The sequence below is a fragment of the Lates calcarifer genome, unplaced genomic scaffold (genome assembly GCF_001640805.2).
Source record: "Lates calcarifer isolate ASB-BC8 unplaced genomic scaffold, TLL_Latcal_v3 _unitig_5156_quiver_683, whole genome shotgun sequence".
Lineage (NCBI taxonomy): Eukaryota > Metazoa > Chordata > Actinopteri > Centropomidae > Lates > Lates calcarifer.
The window spans coordinates 4,695-26,273 of NW_026117333.1; the positions used below are offsets into that span (position 1 = coordinate 4,695).

Sequence of the window (21,579 nt, forward strand, 5' to 3'; positions counted from 1 at the left end):
ACCTCGAATTAACAAGGAAGCGGGACAGCAGTCACTGCACTTTTAAACACACAAGTACAGGTTACACTTCGCTGCAGATCGCTACTCACACCGCTGGGCAGAGTATCACTCTGCCCGCTTCTTCATGGAACCTTCAACGATTTTTCCTAGGTTTCTCCGTCAACGGCAGCTCCGGCGTGATCCTGCAGCCTGTCCCCTGTGCCTCCTCCGCCTCGTCTGTGCTCTCTGCGTCCTCCTTCCTGTTTCCTCCGAAGCCTATATGGCCCCGCCACTCTTTAGCTCTAACAGGTGCAGGTGATTACACCGTGGGGAGTCACATCCGCATGGGCTTTTCAGAATAAAAGCACAACATACTCCCAGTCTGCAATACATGCAATAAAACACAACCACACACTAAAATCAGAAATGTAAATTAAAAACACACTGGGAGTTAAAACGACACACAATAAAATCTTACTGTACCCATGCGACATGTGTAGTGTGTGACATCCCCACTTAAACATGTTTGGCTTGCAAAGTATAATACATACATGAATACATGCTGTAATACCTAACTTGACCTGAGTTTTAGCAAAGTTTACTATTCTGTCTGAGACTGTGTTGTGTCATGCTGTTATGCCCATTGCAGGACTTGAAGCAACTAAAGACTTGTGAGGCTGGAAAGTTCTGAGAAAAATCTGAGAACTAAACCTGAGGTCTGATGATGTCATAAAATAAGCGCTGTGTGATGGTATTATGATCATTATTATAAATGTACTTACTGAGCAGCTGAGGAAGAATTCGCTGGAATTATCTCCAAGATACAGGGGAAGACACTGTAGGACAGCAGTGCGTGTTGTGGTGATGTCTCATGGAAAAAATGACAAAAAACAATAAGACTACGACAGGCAGTGTGCTCAGGTTACAACATTGAATTCCAAGTGCTTGAGGTAGTTAAATAATTACTTGTACTATAGTAGTGTAAGTAGTAGATTATATATATTATTATTCTTACAGCTGCTACTTCTACAACAGTACGTGTTATTATTTAAAGGTACATTAGGTACCTTAACCCTTAGAGTCCTGAGCCTATTTTGGCCGTTTTTGAATACATTTGATTTTGTCTTCATGTATTCAATATTTCTCTATTTCTCTTTCTCCGTGTCTCTCTCTCTGCTCGCCAAACTCCTGCAAATTTCTCCCGCGGTTGACTTCCGATCATACGCAGTCGGCACCTCCCCCACACAGCCTGCATCTCTCTACGTGCGCTCTACGCTGTGCAGTTACGTAATGAGGTGGTCACGTGATTTGATCACGGCGGCGTGATCATCAGCTTCTAAGGGTTAACTTTAATTATCAGTACCTGTTGGTTTGAGATCCGTGAAATAATAATGAAACGTTAATGTAATGTAATGTTATGAGTTGTTTTCAAGGTAAATGCATAGCTGAAACTACTTTCCAGATGGGTGGGGTGCACGGACGCATAGTCATATGAGTAATGTACCTACTCATATGACTATGCAGATTATTATTATGACAATAGGTGTATTTGCCAGAATGTAGAACTATCCCTATGACTACCTCAAGCACAAGTAAGCTCACTACTATAAGGTGATAATGATGAAGAATCTGAAACAACACTTACTTGTGTATAGATTGGCTGGAGGAGGCTGATCAAGTGACCTAGGACTCCTTTTCTGGATTTGAAGAGGTCAATGAGACGGGTGGTGTGGTGGTCCAGAGATTCATAGAAGTCTTTCTTGAGGTTTTTACTGGAAACTCTGTCAACAAAAAATAAACACATCCAAGGAATTGTTTCCTCCACCATGCTAGTCATTTAATGTTAGGTCTACTAGATGATCAATTAATCATTAAAATTATCTAATGAAAAGAGTAATCTACAATGAAAAATATGATTACTTATGGTGTAGTGCAAGTGTAGGTGGACCATACCTGACTTTCTGTGAACAGCACAGGCCAATGTTCCATCATCCTTTTGGAGGCTGGCAGGCTGTTCTTCCACAATTTCTTTGCGTTGCAAAGAAAATGTCTGGTCCATCATTTTCTTCACATCAGCTGAGTCTGGAAGCCTTTTCTTTGCTTCACTTTCAAGCTGACTTCTAACTGACTCTGAGTATCTGCATTTTCACCATCAGGAAAATTTGGTAAGAAATTTGTCTCACTTCTTTTTGGCCTTTTTATGTTACTACATGATGGCTCTCCTTCAGGGGAATCCCTCTTCCGCTTGTTGCCATTCACTGTGACATCGACCATTCCAGATCTTCTCATTTTTGTACAGAAATTCCCCATCTTGAACTTAATGCTATTCTTCCAACCGCAATATCCAGGGGGTGATCCAGCTTCTTTCAAACAAGGATGTTTTGCAATCAGTGCAGAGGCCACTTCTCAACAGTGTTCCTCTGTGGGGTATGCCGTGTACTTGTACATTGTCTCTGCAAGTCTCTCTAAGATCACATGTTTCATGTCCCGGGTAACATCCATCCGAGTTCCAGCCTTCATATAGGCAAGGTCTCCCTGTCTCAGTAGGAAATTTACATCCACAGAGAATTCTGGAATATCAAATTCAGAAGGCCAAGGATCGGGCCTCATCAGCTGAGATTTTTCTTTACTTGTATACAGTATATCTGTATCAGATGTGCTTGGTGAGGACAGTGTGCTAGAAACCAAAGAGAAGTACTTGAGATTTATAACTTTCAGTTTCTGTGTCAGTTCTGACACATCTGTCAGGTTGCAGAGGGCATTGTTAAACAGTGGGTCTTCAAACTGTAGATTAAAGTCATATGGTAGTGCCAGTTTAACTTTCAAGTGATCCAACAGAGACTCAAGGTCGCTTGGTTTTTCATCAAGACTGATTCTTCTAATGTCACAATCAGTGACGATGACGATTGGCCACTTCTGTTCCATCATTCTACAAAGAAGAGAGACATAAAGTTAGTGCAGCTAGCATAATATGTAATGTTTCAAAGAAACAAACAATGTGCCTCTGACTCGGTACACTGGAGGAAAACCATCATTGAACTCAGTCAGTTGAGTTGCAACCAAGCCTGTGCTGCTTTGTGTCAATTCATAAGCATGAAGGTGCTCATGATACCATGCTATCATTGGTTTGCACAAGAAAACAATGTCTGCATTAAGCACTAGCACTTGCTTAATCTGTCTGAACTCTGGAAGGCCTCCACATGAACCTACAGAAACCACCATATCTGAAGCGTGGTTCATTCCATCAATATTGACAGACAGAGCTGACAGGACTGTGTTTTGGAGACCACATCTTTGGTGCAACATGTCTTGAATGTTCCCTGGGAGGGAAGAAATCATTATGCTCTTTACTCTGCTTGGAGTGCTGCTTTGAAAAAGGAAGCACAGTCCAAATGGTATTCCATCATCTTTTGATGTCGGTGTCGGGTCTGGTTGGGGTTTGTCGGTTATATCAGAAAAGGAGTACGGGAATTCTTTGATGGACTGATTTAGTGTCTCAAGAGAGATGTACTTCTTTTTTTATCAGATCTTGAATGCACAACTCAAATGGGACCACGCCCTCCAAAAGATCATGGAGAATATCTGGAGGAAATCCATCCATAGCATGAAAGTATTTCAAGCTTTCACTAAGCACACATTTGCCTTTGACTCCATAATGTGCTGCTTTAGATGGGTTCTGTGTGACTTCCTGAACCTGTCTGTCATGGGCATCTTTGGTTCTCAGTGTGTAAAAACCTGAGCTGACACTTTTTGTTTGGATTTCTTCTCGTGTGGCTATACAAAACCTGCACATTTTCTCCACAATAAAGCTCTCTTGAAATCCTGCCAATGCATGGGCAGCCAAGTTATCTGCTGCAACGTACAGCACAGTCCCCTTTATGTTTGCTCCTAACTTTTCAACATAAACCCCATTCTCCTCAAGTGACACAAGGTCTTCAATAAGTGGGCACAGGACTTCACGATACCCCTTCTCTTTAATTTTACCTTGCATAAAACAGCTAACTGTATGGAATGAAGGGATGAGCGGTACTTTGGGTGTAGATTGGCAAGAACCCAATATACTGCACACAGTTTATGCTTCTTCTTAGATGTTCCAAGTGGGTTTGCAACCTCAGAGTCATCAATATACAAGCCCAGGGCAATTCTGAATTCGTCTTCTGCTAAAATTTCATTTTCACTAAAGTGAGAACTCTTCCTGTAGTTACTGTATTCACTTACTTTAGAACTGCTGGTGGTGAGAGCCTTGTCTAAAACGTCATCTTTGCTCAACAGTGCCTTGAGCATTTTAAGCAGTGGAATGTAAACTATATTTTGACCCTGCTTATCAGTGACAAACTCCACAGGTTCCACGACAGGAAATTCTTTCACTATCTAAGTTGCTCTCCTATTGGAGGTTGAGAGCGAGCCTCCAGTTGATGTGTGTTTCAAAAATACATTTGTGTCAGTCACTGCTCGGACAACCTCCTTAACAACAGCATTATCAATATCAGGGTAATGGCGTCTGAGTATCTTCTCAACCACAGAAAACATTAGCGGTTCTCAAAGTTGGAATACCTGTCCTATTTGCTGGATCATTTCTTGGAGAGCACCTTCAGATATGTTCAGTATTGTCTGCATTTTCAGGGAAAGGGAGGCTAAATTGTGCTCAAGCTGAGAGTCAAGGTCAAGGTCAAGGTCCATACCAACATCTGCCAGCTCCTCTTCTAAACTAGTGACATCATCAGCTGGCACAGGTTCAGCTGGGAGAGAAGTGCTCTCCTCAGTGCCACAGACCTGCACAGCTATTCCTGGTTTGAACTGCAGACTAGATGTAGAATACTTCTGGTCATGATTCCTACTTTTGTGTGTGTTAAAAGCAGAATAGACATTTGTCTCAAAATCACAATCCAGATAGGGGCACTGCATTTTTTCTATCAACTTCAGATGCTGGCATAAATGTGAAAAAAAAAAAAAAATCATTTTCACTGCAGGGCTCATTAAACTTGCACATTTGACAATTAAATGTTTGCACATCACCTTTTTCACTGGTTATCTGTGAGTGAAATCTGGATAAATGAACCTTCAGTCCATTAAATGATTTGAATATGCAAATACACTGCTGATGAAGACATGGTATTGGGGAGGTTCTTGTGAAGCCACCATGCTTTAATCTGTAATGCTTTAATAGCTCGCCTCGTTTTGGAGAGACAGAAGTGCAAAACCTACATGTCCACTGCATGCCTCTTCCAGGAGACACTACACACATGAAATACAACAATAAGTTTGACTAAAAGAGACAGTGGCCACCTATCATAATGACTAATGTTAAAATATTTGGGATTAGCAACCTGCCCTTTGAGATGTTAGCTTGTTAGGTTCCCATTCTGCTTTCTAACAAACGTTTTTAATGTAATAATTTTGCAGTGGTGGATCAAATTAAAACACAAAAATAAACATGACTGTTAAATTACTGAGAGTGACAATACCGTCTCTGATGGATTTTTAGTGAGACAAAAAGCTGCGGTTGCTGAGCTGGTCTGGCTGGGTAAGAGAATCTGGTGACCTGGTGGCCAACAAAGTCTTGGTGACGGAGGATATGTCTTGTCAAACTGCCACCAACTGGAAAAAAAACATAAAAGAAATATTACTATCACTATCACTAAGTACAATTTTAACAGTCATGTCATCAATTTTGTTTCAATAGTTTTCAAATTTGTGCAATAAAACAGACAGCAGTGTCTATGAAAATCTCCTTATGCAGACAAAATGTATTACTTAAAGATCAGCATCACTATAACCAGCATTTTCGAATTTCTGAATGAAAGCATTACCCACCTGGACTTTCTTCTGTGTTCTTTTTTCATTTACCAGGTTCTCATACCACTGCATGAAATAAAACAAACTGGGTTAAGTCACTAGCCAGAGCAAGGTGTCAGAATTCAACAAAATACTGTAATTATTCAGTGAGAGTCAAATTATATTTTATCTAGAGGTCTTCAACATCTGTGTCCATAATTTCATTTGAAGGTGTTACAGTGCTTTTCCCCATAACCCAAGTTAACAGAAGCTGAAATCTAACACGCCAGTTGCTGCAGCACTGTACTCCCTTTTCTTTACTGGGTCAGGTCTGACTGCTGTAAGGGGCAGGGGCATGTACAGTTGAGCCAGAGAAGAGGATCTCAGTTTGAATGTTGTGTCTACAAACTACAAACAAACTTTAACTTAACTAACGTCACACACAGCTTCCGGACTGACTTTAGCCAGGGTTTAAACCCCAGCACGAGCATGAGTGCACCTGACACTGACTTCTGGTGCCTGTAAGTGAAGCACGGAGCCGCTCCCTCCACAGCCTTAAATTAACTGGTTAAGAAAACAGCTAAATTAGCAGCGCGCGCTAATCCAGCAGCTAACAGACAGTAGGGCTGGTGCAGCAACAGGTGGAGATATGCTGCAGATTTACAACACACTGGGGCTCGTTTCAGGTCGTTTAGACCGAGTCAAAGCACTTTTATTCGGATTCACTCACGTTGAACTGCTGCTAAATTTTTAACGTCTGCTCTGTGTACACGTGCGCGCATGTACACGTACACACACACACAAGCTAACATGCCAATGCCTCAGAAAGTCGAAGAGCCGGAGTTGCAGGCTGGTTTCTTCGAACAACTCTAAATTCCAAAAAATAAATTATATTGACAAGATTATAAACAAAAGCTTTACTTACCGAAGTCAACTTCACCTTCTGTGCTGGCTTTGACCGCTCCCCGAGTTGGCCTCGTGCTTAAAGTGGTAGATGCGCGCCAACCGGAAATGGGCATGCGCAAGGGGGCACACAGTTCTGTAACTTAGGTCTCATACCGCAAACCAAGCTACACACTCAGTTAAACCATGTACATAGAATTAAATGAAATAAGTTTGTTGATCAAAAGTACAGAAAACTCAGTGTGAGCAAGTAAACATAAAAAACTAGTATGAATTAAGTTTAAATGCACTGTTTTAGCTTTAGTCAGGACAATGTTTGCATTTACAGTGTGGAGACAGCAGTTTTTCATTCTGAGCTTAATGAGCGAGCAGAAGCCGAGACAGGAGGACTTTCAGACGCGGGACTCACTGTGAGTCCATGAGAGCTTGAACTGTGTATTTCTCGCCATGTTGATTGGATGAAACCTCTCAGGGAGAGATGTTCTGTCGGAACGCGCGTGCTGTTAGAACATACCTGAAGGTTCCATTGTTACCATGGTTTTTTTTTTAAGGTGCATCGTTCAGAACCGATCATCTTTTAAACACAAACAAACTCCAGATGATCAGAAAACTGTTGGCTTTCTATTTGCACTGGATTTCTTTGAAAAAAGAGACAATTACATTGAGGAAAGAGACTTCAACGAGGACTTCTCATCGCACCCGAGCAGCTACCTGACAGCTACTGTCACCAACGAGGATTTTTACTTGGAAAAAGTACGTTTTTTTTTTTCAAATTATAAAACCATGTTGTTTTCAATGCATTTTGCCTTTGAGTCCAACATTGACTGCAAATATTGGAAATATTTTTCAACTACCAGTGTAAATTAGCCAAATGGGACTGACTTTGACTGTCTTAAGTTTGCCCAAAGAAACCAAAAGCTAATTTCTGTTTGTTTTTGTCTCCTTCAATCACTTTGAACCGTTAGCATGCTGAGAGGTAGCCTATGAATAAAATAAAATGTGCCGACCTGATAAACCGCTTACATTTATTTAATAATTGATTAATTGATTAGTGGATTGCTAGAAACTTAATTGGCAGTAATTCTGATAATTGATTAATTATCTCAATATTTTTATACACAAAAAATCACTCATACCAGCTTCTCAAAAATCAATATTTGCTAGTTTTTTTGTTGTTTATTTTATTAATTTCTGACATTATATACACTGAACAATCAATGGATTATTTAAAAAAAAAAAGATAATGTACTTTGTGTTAGTATGACTTAACGCATGTCATTTATTTTTATGGTTCATTTTATTTTATAGATTTATTGCATTGTGGTACCTTTGTTGTGTATGTTTCCATCTTCAGATGCAGCAGGACACCTGGACAGCGCTTCTTGTTCCTGTCCCCAGCCGCTCCATCATCCCTCAGGTGGTCCTCCACAGGGTCCCGGCGGCAGCCTCCCACAGCACTCCACCTCTCACCTCTCTCTCCCCTCCTGCCTCCTCCTCTGGCTCTTCTCGCTTTTCTCTCTCCTTACCAGGCTGCTCATTCTGGCCTGTTGAGGCATCAGGACCTCCTCCCCAGAAGATCCCAAGGAGGGACCCTCAGCCGCCCCCTGAGCCTGTGGAAGCGCGCTCAACAGCTCGTGGCCAGATCACGGTAAGAACATACATTCATGGTATTTTAAGTTAATATAATTTCATTTCCCTAACCACCCAGAAACCAACCAGTTGTCTAGAGCTATGCATGCAAATTATTTTATAGTTTTATTGCATTGTGGAACTTTTATTTCAGTGATGTGTGAAAGTTACTGTGGTAACAGTTGATGGTATGTTTATGTGATGTGAGCAGACTTCTAAAGGTTGTATATGTTTCTACCTTCAGACGCAGCAGGACACCTGGACAGCGCTTCTTGTTCCTGTCCCCAGCCGCTCCATCATCCCTCAGGTGGTCCTCCATAAGGTCCCGGCGGCAGCAGCCTCCTGCAGAGCTTCACCTCTCACCTCTCTCTCCCCTCCTGCCTCCTCCTCTGGCTCTTCTCCCTTTTCTCTCTCCTCTCCAAGCTCCTCATCCTCTGCTCTCTCTTCATTCTGGACTTGTGTTGAGGTATCAGACCATCCTCCTAAGCTCATCCTGAGGAGGGACCCTCAGCCTCCCCCTGAGCCTGCAGAAGCACCCCCAGCAGATGCCTCTGCCTCGCTCTCTGGCTCTTCTCTCTCTTCGCTCCCCTCGCCTTCTCTCCTCCCTCTCCTCTCTCCTCTCTCCTCCTCCTCTTCTAGCTCCTCGTCTCCGGACCAACCTGAGCAACCCATCAGCTGTATTTCATTCTCTCTGTGCTTTGATTTTTTGCGCTCCTGGTCTAGGTGCTCGTCTCCGGACAAACCCGAGTCACCCCCTGAGCCTGCAGAAGCACCCCCAGCAGATGCCTCTGCCTCGCTCTCTGGCTCTTCTCTCTCTTCTCTCCCCTCGCCTTCTCTCCTCCCTCTCCTCTCTCCTCTCTCCTCCTCCTCTTCTAGCTCCTCGTCTCCGGACCAACCTGAGCCACCCATCAGCTGTATTTCATTCTCTCTGTGCTTTGATTTTCTGCGCTCCTGGTCTAGGTGCTCGTCTCCGGACAATGAGTCGCCCCCTGAGCCTTCCAAGGTGCGCCCCCCTGGACCACCTGAACCACCCAGTCAGCGTTTGGAGGTGCGCCCCCCTGGACCACCTGAGCCAACCAGTCCACCTGGGTTGTTTGGGAACCAGCCTGAACCGCAGTGGGTGAAGGATGTCCGGTCCTTCATGGAGAGGAGGGAGCCATATGACTCCATGGGGTGCAAAAGGACCATTAAGGCTGAAGGTAGGTCTCCAGGTAAGCCAGAGTCGTTACGTCGTTATCATTACACATTTTAATTTCCTTACATTTTTTGTGAATGATTTTGTATTGAACTTTGCTTTGAATTAGTTTGAATTGAATTGATTGAGGGGCCATGCAGCGTGAGAATGGTGTTCTTGTTGCTGCACCATGACTCAGGCAGGGTGTCTGCACAGAGCGAGTGTGATCTGGGAGGGATAGCGTGAACCTCCAACGTGTTTCGACCTCCCAGTGAAGCTGCTCTGTGACAGAGAAAGAAAAGGATGGCGACACCATGTCAAGGAGGTTCACATGTCTGTCGACGCCCACCCTAGACCGACAAGAGTCTGCAGTGACAAGGGCCTCATGGCAGGGGTCAGCTGTAGAAAGTTAGCATGTAGGTAGCATGTGTAGTTATGCTAGAGAAGAAATTATTACAATAGGGAAGAAATCATTTAGGAAGAGAAGGGAGAAGAGAAGAGGAAGGAAAAGGTAAGATGTACGACAGGGAGGAGAGGAGGAGGAGTCCTTCAGAAGAAGAAGGTAAGTATTTCATGTTATTATCAGATTTCATGCAGTTATGAATTATATCACTGTTTATCTGATTTCTAAAGTTTTTAGCTCAATCTGCTTGTCTTCTGTTTTTCTTTTAGAGAGATGACGAGAGAGGAGAGGAGAGGAGGTGGAGGGCAACATGACATGTAAACCCTCTCATATAAAAGGTAAACATTTCATGTTATTATCAGATTTAATGTAATGATGATGATACCTGAGTTTACCTGATTTCTAAAGTTTTAAACTACAACCTGTTCGTCTTCTGTTTTTCATTCAGAGAGATGATGACAGAGGAGAGGAGAGGAGGTGGAGGGCAACATGACATGAAAACCCTCTCATCTAAAAGGTAAACATCCATTTATCTACTGTTATTACCTGATTTTATGAAGTTCATTATTTGAAGTTTTTAACTGTTAATCCCTTTTGTCTGTCATTTATTTCTGCAGAGGGGAGGAAAGGGTTTTTTTAAAGAGAAGAGGAGAAGACAGGCTGAGGAGATGAGAAAAGAGAAGAGAAAAATCAGAGTGGAGGAGAGGAGAGGAGGTGGAGGGCAACATGACATGTAAACCCTCTCATCTAAAAGGTAAATATCCATTTATCTACTGTTATTACCAGATTCTAAGTTCATTTAATTCATTATTTGAAGTTCTTAACTGTTAATCCCTTTGTCTGTCATTTATTTCTGCAGAGAGGAGAAAAAATGAGGGAAGAGACATGAAAAAAGGAAAAAAGACGAGAGGGGAGGAGAGGAGAGGAGGTGGGAGGGCAACATGTCGTGTAAAACCTCTCATGTAAAAGGTAAATATTTCTTGTTGTTATCAGATTTCGTGCAGTGATGAATTATTATACTTCTGTTTACCTGATTTCTACATTTTTGTTTTTTGTCTTTTTTCTTCTAGAGAGAGGAGAGGAGGTGGAGGACAATATGAAAAGTGAACCGTCATCAAAAAGAAAAACATCTGTTTATGTCATACTGTCTACATGATACACAGGAAGAATCCATCTGTTCACATTTATTCACTGAAAATGTAACTATTATCCCCCCATCTGCATTTTTTAGAAAGAGGAGAGGAGACACGATTGAGGAAGAGAGTGAGGAGACGAGAAAAGGAAAGAAAAGAGGAAAATCAGAGTGGAGGAGAGGAGAGGAGGTGGAGGGCATTATAAAGTGGAAACCCTCTCATGTAAAAGGTAAACATCCATTTATCTAATGTTATTATCAGTTTTTATCAAGTTCATTATTTGAAGTTTTTAACTACAACCTGTTTGTCTTCTGTTGTTTGTTTAGTGAGATAATGACAGAGGAGGTGGAGAGGAGGTGGAGGACATTACGAAGAATGAACACTCACATATAAAAGGTAGGAAGCTAATGTCTCTGAAAGCAGCTTAACTTCCCTGTAATAACTTGAGACTGGTCTGAAAAGTTGTTCTCTTCTTGTGTTTTCCTTTTCAGCCAAGAAAACTCTGACCTGCCACTTCACAAACTACAAGTGAAACATGTTTCTACAAAGATTTTTCTCATGTTCAAACTGTTCAAAAACAAGTGTTTGAAATACAAAGTGACAACAAAAAGTGTGTTTTGTGATTACATTTATAAAGACTTGTGACTTGATTGAGATTATTGTAATACTGATTATAGTGATACTGATATTGATTTAGATTACTGTCAACAGTTTTTATTGGAACTACTTTCTTCTTCTTCTTCTTCTTCTTCTTCTTCTGATAGATAGATAGATAGATAGATAGATAGATAGATAGATAGATAGATAGATAGATGACTTTATTCATCCCCAAAGGGAAATTTGGTTGTCACAGTAGTCCGTATGTGAATGCACAAAAACGGTACAAGATAGAATAATACAATGGTATAAAATAGAATATAACAGTATATAGTGCAAATGGCAGCAGCAGCAGAATACAACAATAAAGGTATAATATGCATGATAAATGATAAATAAAGAAGAAATAGTCATTTACCTGAGGTCATTTTACAGCCAGTTGTGTACAACAACACAGTGTTATGGAGGTTTACATAAGTAAATGATTTGAGTATTTCATCCACATACTCACAATTTATTTACATTAATTACATGACCACAAAGAAGTGATTTAAGTGTATTACAAAGGTTAAATGAAGGTAGTTTTATTTGTTGAAGACACTGCATATGAAACAATTATTTATAAAATAATTATTATAAAAAGCATCAGTCATTCTTTATTGAAATTGTTATTTATAGCAATTATAGCAATTTGATAAATGTTACAGAATCCATTTTCTGATTTTTCTAGCATTTAATATTCTTCATCACAAATCACACAACTAAAATACAATACTAGTAAACTGTTTATTTTGTCAACATTAAACAGTGTGAAATCATCCCTGAATATTGAGAGGCTCAAGTGAAATCTCAGCTGCCATCTCAGCACCCACTGATATAGAAATGTTTGCCTTTTTGACAAAGTATGACTGAATGCTCATTCAACTGTGTGCTATTCCATAAATATTTCAATCTGTACTCACCAACATGAACTTATCAGAAATGCTAAATGAACATGTTAACAAGTTAAGACTGTCATTGATATGTCAGTGTCAATAGTGCCATACTCTTCCAGACAAATCCACTGCACCCAACACAGAGCTGGAATAGTGCTTTTCAACATCCTACATCCAACACAGTCTTTAGCAAAGTCAAAGCTGAGGAAGGCTGCTGCCCTCAGTCTGTGTGACCCAGGTGAGCTGTATGTGAGCAGAGGGTCCCATGGAGCTGACAGTGTCTTTGTAAATTGTTGTTTAAGTCATTTACGAGATGTAGAAGTGATTTGGGGTGTACCAGCAGCAGTATTTGCCACGGCGATAGCTTTTAAGACAGTAACTTCAAACACTTCAAAAGTATAGTGCAGTGTTGGGGGGTACGCAAGGTTGAGGGCATAAATCAGCTGCATAAGCAGCGTGCAAGCTTTAGCAGTATTGCCACATCCTTGCAACATCTCCTTGCCTTCAAGAAGGATGGATACATCCACTGGATCCTCTCCATCAGCACTGTGGACAACTAGGATCTTGAGGGTGTGTCGAGAGGCATCACTGCGGCTGTTCTCCTGCATACAATTTACAAGAACAATGAAGACAATTCTATTGAGAAACAAATACTAATAAAATTGCTTGATTTGTTGACCTCAGTATCAGGGTGCTAAAAATAACCATCATTAAACACAGCTCAGATTACGTTCAATTGAGTCAAATCTATTTGCATTAGCAAAACATTTGTAGAACATGGTGCAAGATGACTGCACTCCACAGACTGTAGCCCCCAAATGAATGTTGCTTGAATGTTGCTCTCAGCCATAAATTGTGTGCCTTTGACACTTTATAGTGCGAGGAAACCCTATGGCTTTGTAATCCCAGATTTTTGTGAGTATACACAAAAGCTGAGCAGAATATCTTCATCTCTTCCTTTACCTCCTCTCTTACCTTAGGGTTAACTTTAACTGTGATGATAACATGATAACATTCAAATTTTAAAAGGCGTCATTAAAAATGCTTTTAAATAAAATCATGCTTTACCAGGAAATCTTCAAAAAGTTCCTCAACTTTCTTGCCAAGGTACAGGATCAGGCTGCGGATAACAGCATCACGTCTATTATTTAGACACAATGATGTGTAAAGTGAGAACACAAGAACATACGAGGAGCAAGGAGCTGTGATCTGAGTGTACGGAGCAAGCGGAATCGTTTGCCCTCAGTTGAACATTGAATTGTCTTTGTCCAATCACATTCACGTCTAAAGACAGGGTCAAAATTAATACATGTACCTTCAGTGTCACACACTGTGTGGGAACTTTGAGTGCAGAATTTTTCTGCCTTATATTTGTACACTGAGGTCTGTCTCCCTACAAAAAAAGGTCACCAAAGCATAATTTTGGACAAACACACCTGACTCAGTTTGTCCAGGAACGGCCTCAGCTTGGTCCCTACAACACCTCCCCTGGCCTTCATCAGGGCAATAAGTTTTGGTGTGTAGTGGTCAAGTCTGTACATGAAGCTCTGCTCCAGGGAAACTGTAGTTATTCTTCTGAATTCCTCGTTGATCTGAACTGACAAAAGATTCACAAATGAACATGAACAATCTGAGTACAAGCAAGGTAGTGACCGGCCTTGACCAGCGTGTAGATGTTTCAATCTATAATGTTTTAAGAGAGCTAAATGTTTTGATGCCCTGAAGTTACAATTTTTGCATGACCATCTCATAACAAAGGAGGCCTACTGCTTCTCCTTGATGACGTCAGCACTGAAACCCACCAATCTGTCCTCCTGCTTAGACCTCAGCTGCCCACTGGCTCATCCTAAGGAGAGAAAGAAATCAAGAAATTCATGATGCAGCACAATCGACTTAAGCATTACCAACCAATCTCAGCATTAAGAAAAAAAAAATCTCAAAGACACTTTGGTAAGAGCTAAGTTCCAACAGGCCAACCACTATTAGCACGCCTGAAACAGCATCTGTTCACCATTGGGGAGGACAGACTGACCACCCCACTGGTTCAACACTTCCAAATTCATCCAATGCAATATCTTTCCATCACTGGCCTTCAATCCAACCCGGCGTGGACGGAGGGTCAACGGAGGAGACACGAGGCCCTCTGGATAGAAAAGTTAAAAACAAGAGTCCCTTATGGACTGAATGCACACCAATTGTTTACCACTGCTAGAGATTTGAGACCAAAAATGATGACTCTGGACTCGTCCCTTTCAGCAGGCAAAACTGGATATGGTGGACTGAAGACTTTCCTCATGAAGGATGTGTTCAAATGACACAAGTTGACAAAGAAATCTCAGAAGCAAGAACATTTATTAGACACACAAAACGTACAATAAAGCAACAAGAACAACAACAAGAGGAACCCTCAACAGCTCTGCACACAAAAATCTATTTCAAAACTTCCTTAAGAATATAAACTATGTACAATTGCCCTGAATGGTCTCAAAGTTATTTCTGAAACTTCAGCCTTCTACGGGTTATGACCCGCCTCAATCTCTCTTGAGTAGCCTTCTTCAACGAGCGGTGGCAAAGTAAACACAAGGGCATTTTGCTGAGTCTGCAATTGAAAATGATATTGACCAAACAGATAAAAATGTCATTTATAGAACTGACAATAAATCATTAGCAATAGCAATTACTAGCTATGAAGTGGTAAAAATCAAATGCTAACAATCAAATGCATTGAGTAAATAGCCAAAAGTCAAATGCAGAATCAAAAGTTGGAAATCAAAATGTAAAAGAGGTAGAAACAGTTGAAAGGTAAAATCAGCTGCTGAGGGTTTGACTCAAACAGTTCAAATGGAGAGAAAGAGGTATGAAGTGTTTCTTTCTGTGTTTTCTATCACCAACTGAAATTAACTGCCAAGTTACTCCTGATTAAAACTGCTCTAAAACCTGTTTGAAGTGAAACCTGTTGAACTGTGTGTGAATCCACATCTTCTATGTGCTGTGGAGACAGTTTGTAGCAGGATTTTGACAGAAAAGTAAGTCAAGAGTTTGATAAACAGCACAGACATCAGAGATCAGCTGATCACAGTCACCTGTTTGAGTCCAACTGCACTCACAGGTTGCCATAGCAATATCAAGGTCTCAGCCTCTGCAGAGTCAGATTTTGCTCTGTGCACCTCTTGAACTCCTCCTAATAATTAAAAAACCATAACTCCTATCAATAATATCTGGTAACTACCAGTGTCAGGAGACTTTACTGAACACAGACATGTGTTATTTGTGTAGATAAAGTGAAAAATGACCACAGTATGGCAGTTTAAAAACTGGCCTGGTTTGGATAATGTCTGAGGAGACCCAATATGGAGATGAATGGAGCAGTTGAGGGCTCCTCTTGGTGATCAGAGGCTGCTACTTCAAGAACCATAAATCCTGTGGCTTAAGGAGTCACACTGTGTGACAGAGCACAAAATGATCTACAATTTGAGGAATAAATTGTGTGTGAGAAGTGAAAGGTGTGGACAGGAGAAGAGGTGAAGCACAAACATTTCAGAAAAAGTTGAAGGCCTGAAAGCTAGAGTGGGTGACCTCACTGCTGACATCACCCACTCTAGCCAGCGCAATACACACCCATTAAAAACCCAGAAACTGCCAGAAAACAGCATGAAATATAAACTGCTGTCATTCAAAAACTGTACAAGATATGAAAACGTTGAATGCAAGCTTAATAGCTGAACTTATTGGGACTTGTTTAAAGTTTAAATGAAGTTTCTAGCACAAAGTATGATGAAGTAGTTAAAGTTCAAAGAAGCTGAAGTTTTCAAGGATTTGAACTTAGTCTCCATCCATTTGCCCCCCCCCCAATGGCACCATGGCAACTGGTTGCTGGGCAAAAGTTAGTGAGCCAACTGTGATTGGCTAATCAGAGTTGCCAACCCTGAGCCAGTTTTTCTGTCAGCCATGTTGTCCTCTTCTAGCAGGACAAAAATAGCATCTTAAAGGTACATCATCACAAGTGTTACTAATGAAATGTAGTGGAGTAGAAAGCAGCATAAAGTAGTACCTCACCATTGTACTTAAGGACAGTACTTTGTTACTTTCCACCCCTGTTGAAATTCAGTTATAGAAGTTATGTAGACTTGCTTTGTGTGTCCAAAGGTACACCAAATCCCCACAGTGTGACTGTTTGAACAGATTTATATCCCCAAGTAATACAACAACAAGAACACACACAGGTTTGCGCAGGTATACTTGTCAGGACATTGCACTGACTTCCATTCATTGTGGACAAAATTTGCTACTAAACTAAATTTCTGTGCTCCAATAACCCAGCACCTGGGATGTCTCACACTGTCATATTCTATTATTATAGGCACCCCAGGTACCTTTAATCATGTTTTATAATGGTCCTTCATTACCTTTCATTCATTGTCTGGAGAGCCAACTGAAGCTGTCATCATTCTGCTAGAATTAAAAAACACTGTAGTAGAAAAAACTGTATCTAATACTAACCAATATGCTTACACATTGAATAACTGTTTAAATAGATAAATATTCCATTAGCAGATAAATAAATGATAGGCTGTATCAACCAGTCAATCAGAAGCCTAAATGAAAATCACCCACTCACCTGTATGACCTTTTTCTGTGTATTTATCATTTCAGAATGGCCTTAAAGAAACCTTCTGTGGACGGTGCCAGAAACACCATATTCTAAACCGCCACCCATCCACCTTTTTGTGATGGCAAAGGTGGAGCAGGCGATGGTCCTGTCTTGGACCTTCCATGAAAACACTGCAAAAGCTGCAGTGACCAAAAAAAATGCTGTGGTGGCCGTCACAGATGGGGCCTCCACGGCCAAGTTCACAGTGTTTGAGGAGTTGGCCCCCAAGGTTTCTGAGGGAAACGCCTATATAATCAGGGGATATACACTTAGAGGCACCTCTCCTCCTTCCATAATAAATATAACAAAGGACACGCTGTTTTTCCACTCTACAAATATCAGTGTGTCTGAGGAACTCAAGAGGGAGGCAGAGGCTCTGTTGGCACCAGCATCGCTGCTGACCCCCCTGAGGGCCTGCAGTAACCAACAGGAGCTTCTCACTGTTGAAGGAGAAGTTGTGGAGGTAAGTTCATTCTCTAACTTCTCTCTTTTATTCTAAGAAACTGGCAATGACGCCATCAATTCCTAATTTTGCATCAGCAAGGCCACTCTCAAAGGGAAATAAGCAAACAAATAGGACACTAAAGATGTGATATTCAAGCTTCTAAAGAAATTTGAAGAACTGAGCCAGGTCCTTCTTTCAGTCTTTCCAAGGAGAAACTCTAAGAAACTTTACAGCAGTTTTTGACCTTTCAGTGTTTTATTTGTCACTGACCTCTCCTGATTCTTCAAATCATATCCTGATCAAGGCTGCTTTTTGTTTGCTTTGGTTGTTATAGTATTAAAGGAATAAAATTGAAGAGCTTGGTATAAAAGGTGGAGTTAATATGAATGTGTCCTGTTTTTCAGGTGTCTACAGTCAAGGAGGTGAGAAGTGGAAAAGACAGCATTCCACTGAAAAACATCACACTGCAGGAGGTAGGCTGATGGATTTTTGCCATCTCTGCGTTTTTCATAGATTCATTTCATAGAGATTTTGGTTGGAGTAACAGGTGACCAATGTATCTGACAAGATGATAGCTCATGTTCTTTCCCTCTCAACAGGAGGTCAAAGCCAGTGCTGACTCAGTCACTGTTGTTGGTGTGACAGAGGAGCAGCCAGGCATGTCCACCCTCTTGATGGAGGAGGGAAACATGGTGAGGGTGGATGTAGATTCTAAATAAAACATGTATTTTCTCTTTCATTGTTCAAATATTTTTCTTGTCTCACAAAATGATCTCATGTTTCTGACTGACTGTCCAAACAAGCAGCATAGTTTGCTGAAGTCATTTTTATCTGTAAAAGATTACTATCAAATGTATTTCATTCTCAGTCAACAAAATTGTATTGCCATGTGCACAAAGAAGAGAAAAATGAGGTGTGACGTGTGAGCATCATTGGGGATTAGACCCCATTATTATGTCATCATATTTGAAAGGGGATGAGGCTGTGTTTGGTATAGGAAACCCCCCAGGGTCTAGACACTGGTGGTGGTGATGAGATGAAGAAAATACTGAACATCTGAATGTGATGATGATATTATTATGTATTGTCATATGTAGCAAATAACAGTTATTCATCTAAATTTGAAGGAGCAGTTGTAGCAGAAACAGGAATAAATGACAGTTTATCAATAGAATATACAAACATGCTTACAAATTATACCATATCTCACGCATGACCCTTTTTATTAAGTAACTTGAAATCTCTAAATAATAAGATATGCCACAAAAATGGCTGCAACAGAATATGGAGTCAAGTAGTCATCCGTAGTGTTTGAACTTGACTTTTGTAAGGCAGGGCTGAACAACGTATGTTACCATCAGTCATCATCTGTGTAGGCATCTCTCTGTCACTCATTCTATGAAGGTGCTACAGTAGGCACAGAGCCCAAATCATACTGTGTGGGTTAAAAACTGCAGTGAGGATTCATGGGTAAATATCAAATGAATGCAGTGTGACAGGATAGGGCAACAACAAATGTAACATATTTTATGCTCATAAACAGATGAAGGGTGACACATTTGTGAACCCAGAGCTTTTGACATTAGAACATGGAGTACATGGTGTCTTTTGTTGGACAGCATTGATCTCAGTGGTTTCTACACAGAATTGTTCAGCCTTACCACCAAAGGCTTCTCACACAGTGGTTAGACTTGATCTAATGTGCTCAGTAGTTCATGACTCAACAACTCCAGCAGAGCTCCAGTTAGTTAGTTGACGTGCCTGTGGCACCTGAACTAATTGACCTGTTTTCCCTCTCTATCTGTTCTCTTTATCTATTGATGAAGAGACAGGTGGTCGGTTGGGGGGGTGGGAGCAAATGAAATGAAAAGGAAAGGAATAAATTCTTATAAGATGCAGAATAAACATATCTCAGTTGGGTAGAAGTCAACAGTCCAAAGATCCTTTAAACTGCAGAGCTGTTTTCAGAGACACAGTCATTCTGTCCAGGGTTCATAGTTTATTCTGTCATGATGCTCTTCAGTCAGTTGTTGGCACAAACCAAAACTGTCAACAGAGCACAGTGTCAGCATGAAGATGGACTGACCTTTGACCTTTCCAGTGGCTGTAGAGCTTCTGCTTTCAGTCATCTGGTCAGTGTCAGTGAACATGGAGGACACAGAGGTGCAGAGACCTTAAAGAGAAAAACAGTGGGAAACTTTCTCTCTGACATTTCTTTAGTTGTAAATGCAAACTGCATGCACCAACAGTGTTTCTGTTGTTTTGATCATCAGGAGGTTTGTTATGGCAGGAGTAGGAGAATAAAACTGCTACCTTTAACACGTGTTGGAGGACCAGCTTGATGTTGCAGAGAGGAAGCACACAGTGCCATCTCACATAGTTCACTAGCTTGTGGAGCTGTGCAGTGGTCTCTACTGTGAAGTGGAGAATCACAGTGAAGGAAGACCTGAAGGAAGAAGTTCATGTACATAACTTTATTAAACTCCTAACTGTGACATAAAAGTCAAGAGCAACAGTATTACTGTAATATGAACAGATGAATGAACAAACATCAAAAAGTCCTGTTATATGACAAAAACCAACCATACCTTCTGCTCTGTTGTGAGGAAGCCTGAGCACTGAGGAGGAACAGGGTCTCTGTGTGGTCCAGCACTGATGACTCTGCGGTTGATCAACAGTCAGGATGGTGCTGTGATGACTGGTCTGTGGCAGGATGATGTCTTGGCTGTAGTCAGCTGATCCAGTGTCCGAGAGTCACAGAGAAGGTGAGGCGAGGGTTGGCAGGAGTTATCTCATCGTCTGCTCTGAAGAATGACTGGGACTGGCAGGAAGTAGAACATGTCTCTTTGTGGTCCAGTACTGATGGGTCCACCTCAGACTGACAGTTAAGATGGTGTTGTGGTGTGTGGTCAGTGGCAGCAGGATGACAGAGGGCACTGGGACACTGGGTGGATGGAAATGTGGGGTATCAGCTGGTAGGTATCAGAAAGTGTGTGTTACATTGAGAACACACACTTTCTGATGTATTCCCAGTGTTGACAGCTGTGTACAATGCTGTACTGCACTGTAGCAGTACACAGAAACATGTACATGGATTTTACTGTTGAACAAATTAGATTTCATGTCATTGGTAATATTGGTTTGGTAACATTGCTTTGGTAATCAGGACTGTTAAGAGTATTGGATAATGTTATAGGTCATATAATCTTTCAGGTAACTAGCTGTAAAGCTGAGCAGTTGTACAACCATACAACTGCTTAAAAACACACCAGTTCTATACAGCTACTGAAAGTTTTGGCCTGTGTATTGACCAACCCAGACACAAAACCCACCCTGATAAATACACAGGCCAAAACACAAGGGAAGCATAACATAAACATAGTTACCTGAAAGATTATATGACCTATAACATTATCCAATACTCTTAACAGTCCTGATTACCAAACCAAAGTTACCTATGACATGAAATCTTATTTGTTCAACAGTAAAATTAGATTTCCTTTACATGGACAGTTACATTAGTTCAACAACAATGTTACCTAAAAACTAGAATATGACTCTCACTGAATTTACCTTACCTTACTCACTGGAGGAACCTGAACAGAATACATCACTGTGACTATATTTTACCAGGTGACATACAAAGACAGTGTTATGGTTGAGGGATAAGATTTAGATCATATTAGATCATATTAAACTGCTGTGGCTGTCTCTCTTAATCACTCATCAGTAGACACAGTAATAATGATATACTCTTTTAGATTTTATCAAATACACTGTTCGCTGTTTTGCTCTACTTTTCTCACAATTTCACACAAAGTTCTCATGAACTACTTTCTCAGATCTCTGCACTGAAAATGTGGATTTTAGATTCAAATCATTTGCATTTTTCCACCTTTCAGACTCAGCTGACAGTACACAGTACACAGGGTCGTGATAGCTGTAATAGGTTTTC

At 41.0% G+C, this 21,579-nt stretch overlaps 1 protein-coding gene and 3 long non-coding RNA genes across 4 annotated transcripts; 2 read left to right on the forward strand and 2 right to left on the reverse strand.

Annotated features, from left to right (window-relative positions):
* Positions 1-1,848: 1,848 nt before the first annotated feature.
* On the reverse strand, positions 1,849-6,774 carry LOC127140843 (uncharacterized). The gene is made up of 4 exons (XR_007811337.1): positions 6,680-6,774; positions 5,794-5,841; positions 5,445-5,577; positions 1,849-2,908 (listed from the first exon to the last, which is right to left on the reverse strand). It is a non-coding gene; the product is annotated as an uncharacterized LOC127140843 (long non-coding RNA).
* A 31-nt stretch (positions 6,775-6,805) lies between these two features.
* Positions 6,806-10,176, forward strand: LOC108873863 (uncharacterized). Its single transcript, XM_051068642.1, has 3 exons — positions 6,806-7,410; positions 8,012-8,305; positions 8,531-10,176. The coding sequence occupies exons 1-3, from the start codon at positions 7,192-7,194 to the stop codon at positions 9,536-9,538; spliced, it is 1,521 nt and encodes a 506-aa protein (XP_050924599.1). The 5' UTR covers positions 6,806-7,191; the 3' UTR covers positions 9,539-10,176.
* A 531-nt stretch (positions 10,177-10,707) lies between these two features.
* LOC108873864 (uncharacterized) lies at positions 10,708-11,600 on the forward strand. Its single transcript, XR_001959557.2, has 4 exons — positions 10,708-10,832; positions 10,934-11,225; positions 11,323-11,392; positions 11,488-11,600. It is a non-coding gene; the product is annotated as an uncharacterized LOC108873864 (long non-coding RNA).
* An 8,032-nt stretch (positions 11,601-19,632) lies between these two features.
* Positions 19,633-20,682, reverse strand: LOC127140844 (uncharacterized). The gene is made up of 3 exons (XR_007811338.1): positions 20,213-20,682; positions 19,938-20,070; positions 19,633-19,797 (listed from the first exon to the last, which is right to left on the reverse strand). It is a non-coding gene; the product is annotated as an uncharacterized LOC127140844 (long non-coding RNA).
* Between the last annotated feature and the right edge of the window lie 897 nt (positions 20,683-21,579).

Excerpts from the sequence above, each read along its gene's own strand:
- LOC108873863 (XM_051068642.1), top strand. The coding sequence starts at position 7,192 with ATGGTTTTTTTTTTAAGGTGCATCGTTCAGAACCGATCATCTTTTAAA. Across the intron at positions 7,411-8,011 it reads AGGATTTTTACTTGGAAAAA|ATGCAGCAGGACACCTGGAC; the intron begins GTACGTTTTTTT and ends TTCCATCTTCAG. Across the intron at positions 8,306-8,530 it reads CAGCTCGTGGCCAGATCACG|ACGCAGCAGGACACCTGGAC; the intron begins GTAAGAACATAC and ends TTCTACCTTCAG.